This window comes from Thunnus maccoyii, chromosome 16 (genome assembly GCF_910596095.1).
Source record: "Thunnus maccoyii chromosome 16, fThuMac1.1, whole genome shotgun sequence".
NCBI classification, from domain to species: domain Eukaryota; kingdom Metazoa; phylum Chordata; class Actinopteri; order Scombriformes; family Scombridae; genus Thunnus; species Thunnus maccoyii.
In genome coordinates, this window is record NC_056548.1 from 16,095,433 (window position 1) to 16,110,737 (window position 15,305).

Sequence of the window (15,305 nt, forward strand, 5' to 3'; positions counted from 1 at the left end):
GTCAGAAGCCCTTTCACTTGTAGCGAGCGGTCGTCTCAGCCGGCGGCCGTGCGTCTTTTTCCCGCAGCAGTAGCCGTGCCACGAGAGGAAAATGCCCATAATGGGCAACTCTTTACGCGCGGCTGCCCTCCTGGCTTTCGTGGTGCTTTCTATTCTGGTGTCACTCTTGATTAGCAGCGTGCAGCAGTTTGGAGCCACAATATCTCACTTTTCCAATGCAACTCTTGCTGGTGATGAAGAGAAGTTTGCGTCGCTCCGCGGGGCGTTGAATTCCCAACTCAACGAGAGGCGCAAAGAAATTATCCCGCTGCTTTTATTCGATAATGATGATGATGAAAACGGACTACCAGGGGAAAGTCGACATTTTTCCCAACGTGATGAAGCACTAGAATCGAGTTTGGATTATAATCTGTGGAATGAAATCACACATGGCTCCAGGAAAGCGCATATGGATGAAATGGGTTGTGATTCTCTGGTGGACATGCAGGCGGTGGAGATCCTCGGCTCTGGATACACCAAACTGGTTGTCAAAGTGAATTTGGCTGGAGGTCAGCCCGTGGCGTTAAAACTGGTCAATGAGCAGGGCATAGATATGGGAAAGTGTGTGGAGGATTTTAAAGACCCTCAAGGCTGCCGTGAGCTCGTGTCTTACAAGTTGAAGAAAGAAATGGTGTTGTTGCAGAGACTGCAGCATCCAAATATCATAAAGGTAAAGAGCTGACTGCCTTCATTTTGTGCATTCATTTAAACTCTATTTTTTTATCCACTTGAGAAGTTTTACTGTCCAAATGCCAAAGCAACATTATGGAAAATATATAATTTAATTGCAAAGTTAAGGAATATATGAGAGATTCAAAACTCCTGCTCACTTTAAAGCACAACAGAAACATTATAGGAAAAATCCTGTGTGAATATTACTAAAATTTTCTAGAATTTCCCACTGCTCACATTTCCCTTTGTCTCGCACACAGTGAACTGCATGAAAAGCCTCCCTGGCTCTGCAGGACCTTCCCATGTAATTTAATTAAATTCACTGACCCTCTTCTGACCTTTTTGGGTACAGTTTTGCAAGAGCAGACAATGTGCCTCTGTCCTCTCTACTATCCCTGGTTGCATCTGAAACCCCTAGCGCTTATTCACTCAAACCATTATGGCCCAATCCAGAACTAGTTTGAAACTAAACGGATAGGTTTGCTTCTCACATCCAGCAGTTCTCCTCGACTGTGTGACAGCAGTGTGTCCAAAACAGCTCAATCGATTAATTTCATAGGGCTCATTCCCTTGGCAGGATAATGTGATTTTACTGTCACAAGTCTGCGCCGGAGAGAGCAAGGTTGGCAGAACATCATGTCCTTGCAGCTTACTTCTACGTTCAAGAGCTTTAAGACACTTTAGCCTGTTGCTTTCTCTAATTTCTGCAGTTTTAAAATCAGCAAAAAGTTGCAAGGTATTCCATCAGACAGTGCAGTCACACTGGCTCTGTTTTACTGCGACTAACCGCCGTTATTCTCCAACCCGCAGCTCAGAGGTCACTGTGCAGGAGATGCAGGAGGGCAGGGAGGAGGAGGACAAGGGGGAGGAAGAGTCACAGTCATTCTGGAGCAGGGGAATCCTCTCCAGATGATCCAGCTGCTCCAGAGCCCCTGGGAGGACAGATTCAGGGTAAGCACGATATACTACTGCTCTCAGCTGTTGAATACACATGCTCTGTGCTTTATCCTTTACACTACACTGCACTCTGGGAGGCCGACTGTGTCTCTCACACATATTGCACGTAATACATGTGCAGCCCTCGCCTCTTGGCAGAAGAGATGGAGAATGAAAGACGAGGGAGGCGGACATTTGAAACTCCTGGAGGTCTGACATCTGTCCCTCAGTGTATTTGATCAGGCCATGGTTGGAATGGAGATGGGTCCTGGAGTTAATCCACTGCAGGCTAGGAATGTCATTTCATCTGATATACACACACGCACACACACAAAGCTCTAGCTCAACCTCATCGCAGGTATGCTCACAGTGGGAGTCAACAGAGGCTGAATTTACACTCCAGGGATCCAAGAGTGTGTGTGTGTGTGTGTGTGTGTGTGTGTGTGTGTGTGTGGGTGGGTGTGTTCACGCATGGATGTGTTTGAAAGAGAATGAAAGAGAAAGAGAGAGAGAATTAGTGGGAGGGAGAGAAAAAAAGAAGTCAGAACACGCATTCTTCTGTTTTTGGATTAGAAAGTGTAATAACAAATTCTGCAAGTATCATGTCAACTGCGGGGCCTCATGCAACATCACCCAAATAGCCGTTCATAATACCCCCCTCGAGCTGGGCGGCCTCTTTCAGTTTCAGCTACGTTGCATCTGCGCAGGCTACAGTAATCCGGGGGTGTTTGGTTTCACCCACCCCTGTTTTTACAGCACTTCGATCCCACCAAGTGACGTCCAGGAGACCCAGAGCATTACCTAACACTGCAGCTATGTTTGTAGTGTGACAGTCATTTCATGCTCTGTCAGTGCGTTGCTAATGCCTTTATTTTCCTTTTAGTAGCCCACTTATTTTTTTATTATAGGATTTAAAGAGTACTATAAAAACCGTCTCAGGAAATGGCTTGCAAGTGTGGTTGGTGAAAAGTCTTAAAAGCCACCAGCACCGTGTTTTTGTGAGACCGGAGGTTTTTATATTTTACCATTTTTAGCTATATAATGAAACTTAATTATATTGTCAATATGTCACATTTTCAGGAAAAAACAAGTCAGTTTTAGCTTGAACACCACAATTTTTTTCAGTTATTCCAACTTTTTAGGTTTTTTGTTTGTTTGTTTGTTTTGTTTGTTGTTCCTAAAAGTTAAAGCACAAAAACTAAACCCAATATTGGAGCTAAAAGTTAGGCTTTAACTATAGACTATTATAATCATTTAGTTGTTGTTTTTTTTTAATTATCAATTTAATATTTAATCTATTACATCGCTGAAAATTGTGAAAAAGTTTCCAGAGCCCTAATTTTCTCTGACCAACAGTACAAAACTCAAAAATATTTCATTTGAATTTAATTTTAAATGGGGAAAAAAAACAAAAAAACAGCAAATGCTAACATTGGAGAGATGCAACCAATGAATGACTTGCATGATTAATCGATTATCAAAACTGTTGCTGATTAATTTTCTGTTGATCAGCTAATTGTTTCACTACTAGTTACAAGTTTCTTGGAGTTACAATGATCTTACTCCGTGACTAAGTTTCAGTGCTCTTAAATAAATCATCAGTCCAGCTGATCAGGTTTTGGCATGTCTGGTCTCCTCCCAGGTTTGTCTGGACCTGGTCAGGCTCCTCCACTTCCTGTCCCAGTCTCCACTGGGCTCTGTGGCTCTGCTGGACTTCCAGCCCCGGCAGTTTGTTACCGTTTCGGGTGAGCTAAAGCTCACAGACCTCGACGACGCCAGTGCAGAGGAAACTGCGTGTCAGACAGACGCCGACTGCTCCCTCCAGTTTCCACACAGAAATTTCACTCTGCCCTGCTCGGCTCAGGGAGTGTGTGAGGGCTTGAATGAGAAGATGAACATTTACAACGCCTACAGGTAAAAAGCTAAAAGTGACAGTTTTACTACATGATAAATGTGCGATTGATGATGGAGTGTGAAGCGGCTGCACGGCTGATTGCTTAAATACAGGCTCAGCTGACACCTAAAATGTTGTTGATAGCAAAGACATACAGCTGGAAGTTTGTGGTTTTGATGGAGAAGGTGTGATGAATAAATTGGTAGTTTCAGTGGAAAAAAAAGTCTTTTCCCTTTAAAAAGCCTTCAGATTTTTGACAGCTTTATGGACTTGTGTTTGTTTTAACACCAGTGTGAGACAAGTCATGTTCTGTGGGGACTATGTGACGGGGCTTGTCTGTCTGTCTGTCTTTCTGTCTGACTGACTGAGTTGTCTTTGCTTGGCCCCAGGTATTTTTTCACCTACCTGCTGCCTCATCAGGCCCCGTCTGGCCTCACACACCTGGTAGACCACATCATGAACTCCACAGGTGAGGATGAGAGACGTTTTGACATGACAGGATGTTAACTATTGAAGATCAGAAAGCAAATCATTCGGTTATTGTAGTTGTGTAATGACATGCCCTTTTCCTTAAGTGCCTCATTTAATGAGCTCAACAGGATGCTTCATGACATGTAAAACAAGGTAATGAATACAAGTTGTTATCTGCTGAAATCACACAGCTGGGATTAGACAGGAGAGCATAGCGAGGAGAAAACAAATCATCCATATTGGCTGACTATTACTTTATGCCTTCAGTCACTTCGTTTACCAGACTGAATGCATTGTGTGTGTCTAGGGGAGCTGAAAGCTGACATCAATCAGACGCTGGAAGCCTTTGAACACATCCTCCTCCTCTACAAGTCTGGCCTGCACCTGGACAACCTGCCTCCATCAATAATCAGAGGTAAGAGCTTTTGGAATGAAAGCTGCTTCTTATAAAGTACAGTGGGCTCTCTTGTAGACCCCTTTCTCCTCGGAGAGAATGCCTAGCCCTTTTTTTTTTTTTGATCCACTTTCAGAGAAAGAGGCAGACAGTCTACACCCCTGTTTTCATTTTGTATCTTTAAAAAGTGAAGGGGGGGGGATAGGTGGGTGTTTCTCCCGCTCCGGCTGTTTTGACAGGTTTATTAGGCAGCTGGAATGAGAGGACAAAACCAACAAAGTGGGATTAATCCTGCATGTCTCTGGCTCAGAAAGCACAGTCGGCGTTCATTTAAAAAAACAGTACAGGGACTGGCACACACAGAGAGTTTTGCTTCTCAGGAAAGTCACCTAGAGATTTTTTTTCCTGCATGCTTTTTCCTTCATTCATTTAAATAAGAATAATTTTACTTTACACCTAGTTTTTTCCATTTCAGAATATCCATACAGGGTAAATTTTTTTTTTTTTTTCAAACTTACCGTCTCGCTTTTGTATTCTCTCCATATAAGCACCGAAAGTCCTTCACTTTTCTTCCCTTCAGCTCGCCACGACTCCACTGCAAACCCCTCACCCCCTCCCTCCGTTCCTCTCAGCTCTATGAAATATTAATAACAGAATGACTTGGTTGCCTTCCTGTGGTGAGATTTTCCATCCCCCCAGATGCTGGACTGTTTATATAGCAGCACTTTGTGAATTTAATCACAGATTCAGGGTAAAGAGGCCCGGGCGCTGTGGCTGACACCAGAAAGGAATGTTTTAGCTTAACAAGGAGGTGCAATGAGTCAACCCTGCTGCTGAGTGTGTGTGATAAGACCTGCAAAAAATGTGTTTGGATATTATTTTTCCATATTGTGGGTTAAGCTAGAAACGGGTATGTTTCTGTGTGGTGGAAGAAGCCTGGTCACACTTTTTTTTGTCGTTTTATAGTTTAGTTTAGTTTAGTTATTTCCAAAGTTAAAGCAATAATTCAAAACTTTGGGAAATACGCTTATTAGATTCCTTTCCGAGAGTAATATAAGAAGATGTATACCACACTCTCATGTTTGTCTGGCTAACCAGCTGCTGACTGTAGCCTTGTGTTTTTATCCAAAGGGAACAAAATCTGCACCGCTAAATTCTGGTACATAACACCACCTAAAATCACAACTAGTTGCTTTAAAAATTTGTTTTTTGATGGGATTAAACAAACCAAGACTTTTGAGAATTTTGTGAGCTCCAGAGGTGCTAGTAGGTGTTTTTTTTTTTTACCTATGGACAAAGCTAGAACAGTCTTTATGCACAGCTAAGCTAACCAACTGCTGGCTGGTTATATATATATTTATTAGTCTTCTCATTTAATTCTCTGCAGAAAGCAAATAGTAGTTAGTGTATTTCCCAAAATGTCTTTTAAATCCCTTTTGCTTTAAAGGGACAGTTCACCCCAAAATCAAAAATACACATTTTTCCTTTTACCTGTAGTGCTATTTATCCATCTAGGTCATTTTGTTGTGAGTTGCCAAGTTTTGGAGATATAGGCCATAGAGTTGTCTGCCTTCTCTTGAATACAATGGAACCGGATGGCACTTAGTTCATGGTGTTCAAAGCACCAAAAAAATATATATTTGAAAAACTCAACAGCAATGTCAGCAGACCTTGTTGACAGCAGTTTCATATAGGAACTATTTACTTTCTATCGAACTACACCCGCCAACCGTCTCTCCGCGCAGAAGGAAGCGTGCATCTGCTCTAATGGTTGGTGGGTGTAGTTCGGTAGAAACTGGAATGAACTGTCGCTTTAAATGATTAAACAATCAGAGGAGAAAAACAAAATCACAGATTGTGCAATTGTGTATTAAAAAACACATGGGCTCATTAACAGGTCTCCCCTAAAAAGAGAAAAAAAATCAGAATGGCAGCCAAAGACACAACTATGCTTTATAAAAGAGGCCAAGAGGAACATATTGTAGTAATATATGTGTGTGTGTGCACGTGTGTGTGTGTGTGTGTGGGAGAAAGACACTTATCAGGTCCCAAGTCTTAATTTGAAATTGCTGACAGATGTAGATTCATTGGTAAAGTGGATGTAACTTTTCCACAGCTGAGATCATCTGGGATTTGATGGAGGAGCGCTGAGTCTAAGTTTCTTAAAAGGGCCGGTGTTCAGTTATGTGAGGCAAAAAGACAAAGAGTGAATTCATTTAAAAGTAAACTCTACAGGTCAAGCGGAAAAGATTCTGGACACTAAAATAAATAAGAAATATGTTTGACAATCTGTATATTATTATGAGAGGAAGACAGTTTCCTGTCCTTCATCTTAAACACAAAGAGCTTATATTCATACGTCTCTGTCTCCTCGACAGCTGAAGCCAGCCACCCTTTAGCTCCGCAACAGGCCTCATTTTTCTCTCCCCAGAGAAGGATCCTCTAAACACTCCTTTTCCTTGTTCCCTTTTCTCATACCCAGAAGGCAGATCCTCGTGTCTTGTTCCTCTTAACAATACCCACACATACACACACACACACACAGACACACACCGGCTCCTGCCATTTAGGAAGGTTAACAGTTTGTAACAGTGTGCCTCCTCCATACAGACTCACAGACGAGGCTTTTGTCCTGTTCTAGTGTGTGTGTGTGTGTGTGTGTGTGTATGTGTGTGTGTGTGCAAGCGTATGTGTGCATGCCTCTTTCTCGTGGCTTCTGCTAATGTGCAGCAGATGATTTAAAGCCAGATCCACAAGACGTCTGACTGAAAGAATTATAATGATGAATGTAAGACAAATGTTGGGGAGGAGAAAGGTGAAGTGATTTTTTTTTTTTCAGTTCATTGTGAAAGAACTGAAACAGATTTTTTTTTTTTACATAGACCAACATGGACTCAGAAGGTTCTTGGTAACAATATGTTTAAATGAAGGAAGAATTAATAAACTTAGTGTCCATCTTTTTTTTTTAGTACACTGTGAACATGTACAGTATGTGGATGTAGGAAAATATTTCTGGGTGTCCGGGCTATGACATTGCAAAAACTCTGTTTAAATGATTGCTTTTTAGTTTTTTTCATGCCAAGAACACATCCCCCATTTGTTAAAGGATGTGATATTTTATGTTTTTGTTATTGTCAAATCAACAAATTAAAGTGCTCCTGCTTATCGTAAGGAAGAAACACGTTGGCCAATCCTGCATGCTGCTTCTAACTGATTCTTGTTTTTTTTGGGTAACAGTGGAGCTTTATGGCACAGAGGAATTAGCTTTTTCATGCTTTGGCTACACAGATAATACTAGTTAGTCGGATCAAATCATTGTTGTTTGTGGTCTTTTCATGGAATTTGTTGAAAATAAGAAAAATATGGAATATCACCAGACTTAACTAACTGGATCCTGCTGTTGCCAGCAAGTGGCCACTAGACATTTTGATCAATGTAAAACCACTGAATTGAGTTCATATATCTTTAAGCTTTTAAAGCTGTCAGTCATAACCACAGTAATTCTCCTTCTACGTCAGTAGGAGCTTTGAAACCTCTTTGTTGTTCTTATCTGAATTCTCTTCTTTCGATGCTGCTCTGTATCAGTTTCCCCGCAGGGATCATTCAACTTTCATCTTATCCTCAGCGAGTGCTTCAAAAATCATTCAGTAGCCTCTTGTATTGAAGTGGCATCTCCTCCTCTTGTGTTTAGATTACACCATGATGCGAGGCATGGGGACCTCTGGGAATGTGGAGTACCGCTGCTGGCCGTCCTACAGCCAGCAAGGCTGCGTGCTGTCGGTCCACAGCGCCAGAGAGGCAGCGTACATCTGTAATTCTCATTCTCAATGCAGCAGCTTCAGTCTGAGTGGACACAAAACCTGGACGGGTTAGTAAAGCCACAAATGAACTACTTTCTTTCTTTTTCTTTTTTTTTTTTTTTTTTGCAAGTTCTCCACTCCCTTCTGCTCTGTTATCTGATACACAAGTCTGAGAAATGTTATGGTTTCCCAGCTCGCTCTAGTCTGAATAAAACGTACTACTTAAATTAAAGAGGTTTCATGGACAAACAGGGAAAATGCTCCACACTCAGCTGCTACTTCTTTAATCTGTTGATGAAGCTTTTAAAGTAGGAATGTATAGTTATTGTGATCATCAAGTCAGAACATGTTCCTTGTTAGTGTTGCTGACTTGTTAAACATTTTCCTCTCATCTGTTTTCCTGCTTTTAGGTCGCCTCCTGGCCTCTTTCAGGAGCAGCTTCAGTCATCTGGTGCCTGATGGGACATCGGAGGTGTATGTGAAGAAAACCAAAACTCCTGAAACTTCTACAGTGTGACGTGAGGAACGAGCCTGTTTCTGGAGTTATTAACAGAGTGGGACAAGGGGTAATGCAGCCGGCGATGTGAAGCAAAGCAAAATGTTGCGCTTAAGATGAGAACTGTGTCCTCCTCGGAAACATGTCGAATGCAGCTCGGCTCTGTGATTTGCAGGAGGAGCGTAGAGGCTGGGCTGAGGAGAAGGCGTTTGAAGTGAGGCAAGTGAATGTGATGTATTTATAGGGCTTCTGCTCAGTGACTGTTTGATCTGCCTGCCAGCTCACTGCCTCTGCCAACTACTATTTAAAGGGATTTCCCTTCAGGTACAATTAAGGAGGGGAGAGCCTTGTGCCCTCGCCATGTTTTTTTTTTTTTCTACCTTGTCTTTATTTTCCCATGTGTGTTGGCTTTTGTTGCAAGGCAGAGTCACCATAGTAGGATTTTTTAAGCCAAAGAGGCAATAAGAACAGCCGCTGCAGCTCGGCGTTTGAAGCCTGAGGACGAGAAAAGAAAACAAGCTCTTATACAAATACACTTTGATGTTAATGCTCTGAGGTTGCATCTGTTCTTTCATGGTTCCCTGGCTTAGCTGCGCTGTGGTATGAGACGGCAACAAGCATGTAAGCATATACACATCAACAATGAGCAACGATGATTAAAACCATTCCAGAGCAGTCTGTCCCTGCATACTTTTGTAAACATAGTTTATAGTGTTTAGTTCATTAATATTTATATGATCAAATGAAATGTAATTGTTCTTACATGATTGTGCATTATAGTTTATGTGCACCTTGTGGGTGAAACCTTTATTTTCAATGAAAAATTATTCACTTCAGTGTTTTTTTTATACTTCACTTATTGTAACTGTACAGTTTTACAATTTGTAATTTTATAAATGTATTGTTTCTACTTATTTTTTTGCTGTCGTGGTCATTTTTATTGTATTAAGTGTAACTATAACTAACAGCCTGTTTTTTTTCTCATTAGCACCTTTGTGTGTGTCCCTGTGTGTGTGTGCGTGTGTGTGTGTGTCTGTGGGGGAGGTGAAACTTGCATGTCTATACTGACTTGGTTTTGTGTGTGTGTTTAAGTCCTTTATCTGCTTGCATGCCCCCACATCTACAATCTGCAGCCCATCTGAATAGGTGAGACTGCAAACCTACAGAGCTCCGCAGAGTTTGCACAATACCAAAGGAATGCATTCAAATGCCCTGTCATGCTGGGCTCATTATGAGCCTTAATTAATACTTGTAAATGAGCTTACTTACCGTCCCTTTCTCATGGTGAGAGAGGGGGCATTACTGTAAGACAAAGGCAGTCATCAAGACAATCGGAGCTTAATCTGCGGTTTGCACACGAATGGGCTTGCCATCTGTGCCTGCCAGGAGGAGCCTGGTGAGGTTGAGATAAGGGCAGGAGTGCAGGGTGGCAGACAGAAGTATTTGTAAGGTCAGGACTTCTGGCATCAAGATTCAACAGTCACAGAGTTTGTGGTGGAAGAGAAAGAGCAGACCAAATACCTGTGATGTCCTGACACAACCCAAAGACTTTTTTCTTGTCATCTCCCACTCTTCACATGTTCCCTGTTGCATTTGTAAAGACAGAAACGATCAATAACTTAAATGGTGATGATCATATGACCCAGTCTCAAATAAGAAACAAATTACCCGCTCTTGGTCACATTGAAACATAAATCTTTTTAATGTTCAATTATGTTTAAATTGACCAACATCTTCGCCAAGACATTTTCTAAACCATGAAGAGAGGAAAATTGAATTACAAGAGTTAAAGTATAGTACAAATATCTTTGAATGTGGTGACTTCTTTGCCTCTGACTTGAAAGGACATGTCCTGTCTACAAATTACACTTTTATGGCTGAGACACTGGGGAGGCCTCAGGGTCCTCTTTGCCTCATGTTGGCCCCTTGTTGTCTGGACAAAGCTGGCTGATTAGAGTCTGATTATGGAGATAAGGAGTCTGAGTCAGATTAGATAAGACCAAACCAACTCACTGGGTTAACACAGCAAGACGGACTAGAAGGACTGGTTGCATGGTTGGGAAAGAATCCCCCACAGTTGTCTGTTTTATCTGTGCCAGAGTAAATATACCTAAAATCCGACTGGAAGAACTACAGATCGTTACAAAAACCTGAACACAAAAATCAACATTAAACTTGTTAGATTGTTTTATTTCTCCAGTGCACATATGTAGGTTAGGACTCAGCAGTAATATCTCAGTAATTTAGAAAAGCAACAAGATGGTAAATAAATGGTCGGCTAATATAGGCTAAGTCATTTAAAGGATGAAAATTTAGGGAAATTTGCTTTCATGCCGAGCAGTAGATGAGAAAATGGATACCATACTTTCATGTCTGTATGGTAAACATGAAGCTACAGCCAGCAGCTGGTTAGCTTAGCTTAGAATAAGACTGGAAACAGGGAACCAGCTATATTGTATTTGTGGTATTTGCAAAACCACAACTTTTTGTTTGTTCACTTTGGTTTTTGTACAGACTAAAACAAATGTGAAATTATGTGTTTGTTAGTGAGTGTAAGAGCTGCTAGTAGGCTGATTGTTAAACTTAATAAAGAGCCAGGCTAGCTGTTTCCCCCTGTGTCCAATTTTTATACTAAGCTAAGCTAACCACCTCATGGCTGTAGCTTTAGTATCAATCTTTTCATCTACCTTATCTGACAGTCAGTGTATCATCCTAGAAATGTCCAGCCATTCCTTTAAAAGTAGCTGTAAACTGGTCATGTTCCATAACTTTCCAACAAGCTACTCACAAATAAGATAATACAGAACATATCCCAGTTTCTTCAGTAATAGGCTTTAATTCATTGAAGCTTCCAGCTGGGGTTCATCCTCCTCCACATCAGCTCAGAGAATAAAACGTCTGGCGTCTGACTGGTTTGTCTTGGCACTGTTTTTGACAGAACTAACGGATGTTCTGGCTTCGTTTGAGGCTTGCACATGTTGTTTTATGCTCAAATGTTTTGAAGCGCATCACGCATGCAGAACACTGATAGATTAATTAAATTACTCAGTTGGATGTATATTCACTGCACAACAATGCATCTTTCTTCATATTCAGGTTTTTTGGAGAGCCTGAGGTTGGTGAATCAGCCCCTGCGGTTGTTTGAGAGGAGGTCTTCACAGCATAGTTTTTGTATTCTCAGTTAAGTCTGAAAGTATTCCCTTTCTTCCCCTGACTCTGTTTATTTAGCTGGAAAAAAATGGGTGGAGGTTTGAAGGTTGAGCTACTCTGAGCCTCTTTTTGTTTATTTTGTTATGAAAGTCACATTTTGTTTAGGGATGTTTTCATTTTTGCATCGCGGTGAAACATTTAAAATGATCATATGCTGTTCTCATGTTCATGTGTGGTACAGTCTTTCTCTGTTTTTAACCGTGTAATTGACAAGTTGCTCTTTTTTAAAGGTTCAGGGAAGGAGAGGGGGAGGAGAAAGTCTGTGTTTTTTTACTCAGCTCCATACCCCTCCATTTCTGTTTTTTTTAGTTTCCAGTTTCACCCGACTTGTTTCCGTCGGGTTTTATTCATGACCTCCATCTGGAAATAATATATGTTCATGAAAACAAGCCATCAGCAATTTTAGGGAAGAGTCTGTGTGTGTGTGTGCATATGTGTGCATGTGCAGGGAGGGGACATTAGGGCCTCTTCTGCGGAGTTCAGGCTCCTCTAAGGAACCACCGATGTAACAGTGTTAACACAGTGAGAAAGACGTCTATGACTTAGCTAAGAACCAAAGCCTCCATCATCCTCTCTTAAAATCCTACGGCAATGCATTTGTGGTCTGGCTAAAGTCTCTGATTCAAATGTAAAGTTAGTCATCAAATGTTTGAAACCGCAGCTGCTGGGAGAAATTATGTGTCAGACAGGTCTTTGGCAAAGTGTTTGACCTTGGCTCAGACTAGAAATATGCATTAACTCAATGAAAGCCTGCATAGTTCTGCAGGAAAGAAGATCTGGCTTGTGTTTGAGCTGCTTGCAGGAACGTATGCAGCCTGTGACGGAGAGATAGAGCAGATATTCACTCGACTCCAGGCTCACAGAACACCTCTGTGCCTGTCTGCCGCCTTGGCTGCGGCACACAAGAGACCGGCCGGTCACACCTGAGAGCCTCTGAAGAGTAGCCAGACATTTAGCCGCTCTGTCCCCAGCACAGAGGCCTCTTAGTTTGCAGGACACTGTCTGTATATCTAACTAACTATTTGTCAGTCTGCCTGTCTGCCTGGAGCCGATACAATCTCTTTTAAAGCCATAATGGCTTTAGCAGGCCCTGAAGGAGAGAGAGCGAGTAGGTGTGTGTGAGGAGAGGTTTTCATTTCTGCCTGTCTGCGTTGGGGTGGGGGTGTGGCTGGATCATGTTTTAAAAGCCCTGAAGTTAACCCCAGTCAAAAGGTTTATGCCTATACCACTAAAGCCACAGAAGCATCTTGAAAGGTGTAATAGCTCTGCGTTGTATCCAGTGACATCTCCATGGACCCACTGCATAGTTTCCTGGCGTATGATAAAACAGATTACTGCAGTGTTGAACAAAAACGGAGATAATTAAAGGATTTTTCATTTTTTCATTTACCAAGCTGCAACAGCAGATTCACATTTAGCTTTAACACATATTTCACAAAAGCCTGAAAATACTTAATTTATGTGGTGTTCAGTGTTTAGTCTGAGTGTCTGTGGTGTTATTGCAAAACTTTTTTGGTTATGAGATCCCCACATGTTCTGCTGCCTTGCATTCCCTCCCACTACATCCAAGCAGCAGCAGTCCGATTCATTTTTCTTTTGAAAGAAAGACAGACCTCTCTTCCTCACCAGTCATCCATCATATGGAGGCTCTGGAGCCTCCTTTCACCCCACCCATCCTCCTCTGCACTGCCGCTGGTCTCCCCTCTCTCTGAAACACTCCTTCAGCCCAAAACCTCGATAGCCTTACTATTAATTTAGGCCTCCGCCGCTGCTGTTAAAATTTTCCACTTCATACACAACTCCAACCTTCCATCGGTGTCCTCCTCCTGCCAGTCTTCCACTATTCCCTTCTTCTTCCAAGTCACAGCCCACAACTTCTATGAAGCATCTGGAGTTTCCCCTGACTTTCAGCTGGCTGAGACCTGAGGGCAGGGCTGCTGAGGACCAGGAACTGCGGTTTGTGTGTGTGTGTTGCTGCCTACCACTGCTGTTCAAATCAAAGTGGCTGCCTTTTGTTGCATGCTCAGGAATCCCCTCCGTCACACCTCGGTCGTTTCCCAGCGGGGGGGGGGTCTCTTGCCCCAAGGCAGAGGAAGACTTCCTCCTCTATAGTTAATCTTCTAGGCTACTAGAAATACATCCTCTGACCACCCTTCTGAGTTACAGGATTATACTCAAAGTGTATTCAACACTTTTAATTTTGATAAGATTACAAAGTCTTCAAACATAAACAAGTTTAACCATTTTCTTAATTTTTCTCATGACAGCTATGATGAAGTATAAGCCTATAAGGAAAAAAGCACATCAGAATTATTATCGGAATAAATAGTAGTACTTTCTTTTTCCTGCTATTTGATGTCTTTATTTTGGCTTTTTATATGTGTCTTACTGTATTTTTAAAGTTGGATACAGTATACAGCAGTAATCCCGGGTGGAATAGGCCAAACTTTTGGTATGACTAGATAAAAATTAACTTAAGTTACTGATTATAACTACAATTGCAGAAGTTGTTTGTATTCTCTCTCTCCCTTTGGCACAATTAAAGTGCAGTTTCAACAGCCTTGTTCAGGTTGTTAAACCTGTGGAGAGCCGTGAACTGCAGCTCTTTGCCACAAGTCCCCAATTTGGGTTCTGCCCACACGGTCATAAAACAGTTAGTGGAATCATTCGGAGGCTGTTAGATTTAACACTATTAAGAGTTCATTAGTACCTGCATACACAACTGCTGCTGCCATAGGAGGATCATTAACATACAGCCATTAAATGGGTATTTTTACACATATTAGTTCCCCTTTGGCTATCACCTGTAAAAAAAAATCAGTGGGATTTATTTTAATATATACACACATTTTAATTCACTCTTGTATATGAGTACATTACTGTTGTTTGATATGAAGCAGTCCAAACAACACAGGTTTAAATTTAAACTGCAGGTCTTAAACTGAATAATTATACCCTGCATAATTACAATTAATTAATATCAAAATAATTAAATTTACATTTAAATGCTAATATGAATATTGATTAAAAAACTATATAATGATAATTAAAGGACTTCTATTAAAGGTATTCTGGCTGTAAATAGAGTTTTCTAATATTATTCTCAGAGCTTTAAAGGCTTTAAAACCTTAAATAACATGAGACTCCTGAATATGTAGCACTATAACACATCAACACATAAAGATTACACTGCATTTATGTGCATAACATGATGAATATCAAAGTACCTGCTACAGTATGTGTCTACAACACAAAAATTGATCTGCAGATGAAAAACAACAAAACAAAACATCAGGATGAAATTATATTTACATCAATATATAACATTAAATAATTAAATGTTCATTAGGTCTATATGTCTACATGATATTAAACATCTGGCTAATTAATTTG

General features: G+C 41.2%; 1 protein-coding gene across 1 annotated transcript; it reads left to right on the forward strand.

The window, feature by feature from the left end:
- pkdccb (protein kinase domain containing, cytoplasmic b) lies at nt 1–9,616 on the forward strand. The gene is made up of 7 exons (XM_042389458.1): nt 1–709; nt 1,522–1,662; nt 3,290–3,561; nt 3,931–4,010; nt 4,320–4,427; nt 8,098–8,274; nt 8,617–9,616. The coding sequence occupies exons 1-7, from the start codon at nt 92–94 to the stop codon at nt 8,721–8,723; spliced, it is 1,503 nt and encodes a 500-aa protein (XP_042245392.1). The 5' UTR covers nt 1–91; the 3' UTR covers nt 8,724–9,616.
- Nucleotides 9,617–15,305: the final 5,689 nt, after the last annotated feature.

Coding starts and splice junctions, on each gene's coding strand:
- pkdccb (XM_042389458.1), top strand. CDS start 92: ATGCCCATAATGGGCAACTCTTTACGCGCGGCTGCCCTCCTGGCTTTC. Junction 4,011..4,319: donor CCACATCATGAACTCCACAG/GTGAGGATGAGA, acceptor GTGTGTGTCTAG/GGGAGCTGAAAGCTGACATC. Junction 4,428..8,097: donor GCCTCCATCAATAATCAGAG/GTAAGAGCTTTT, acceptor TCTTGTGTTTAG/ATTACACCATGATGCGAGGC.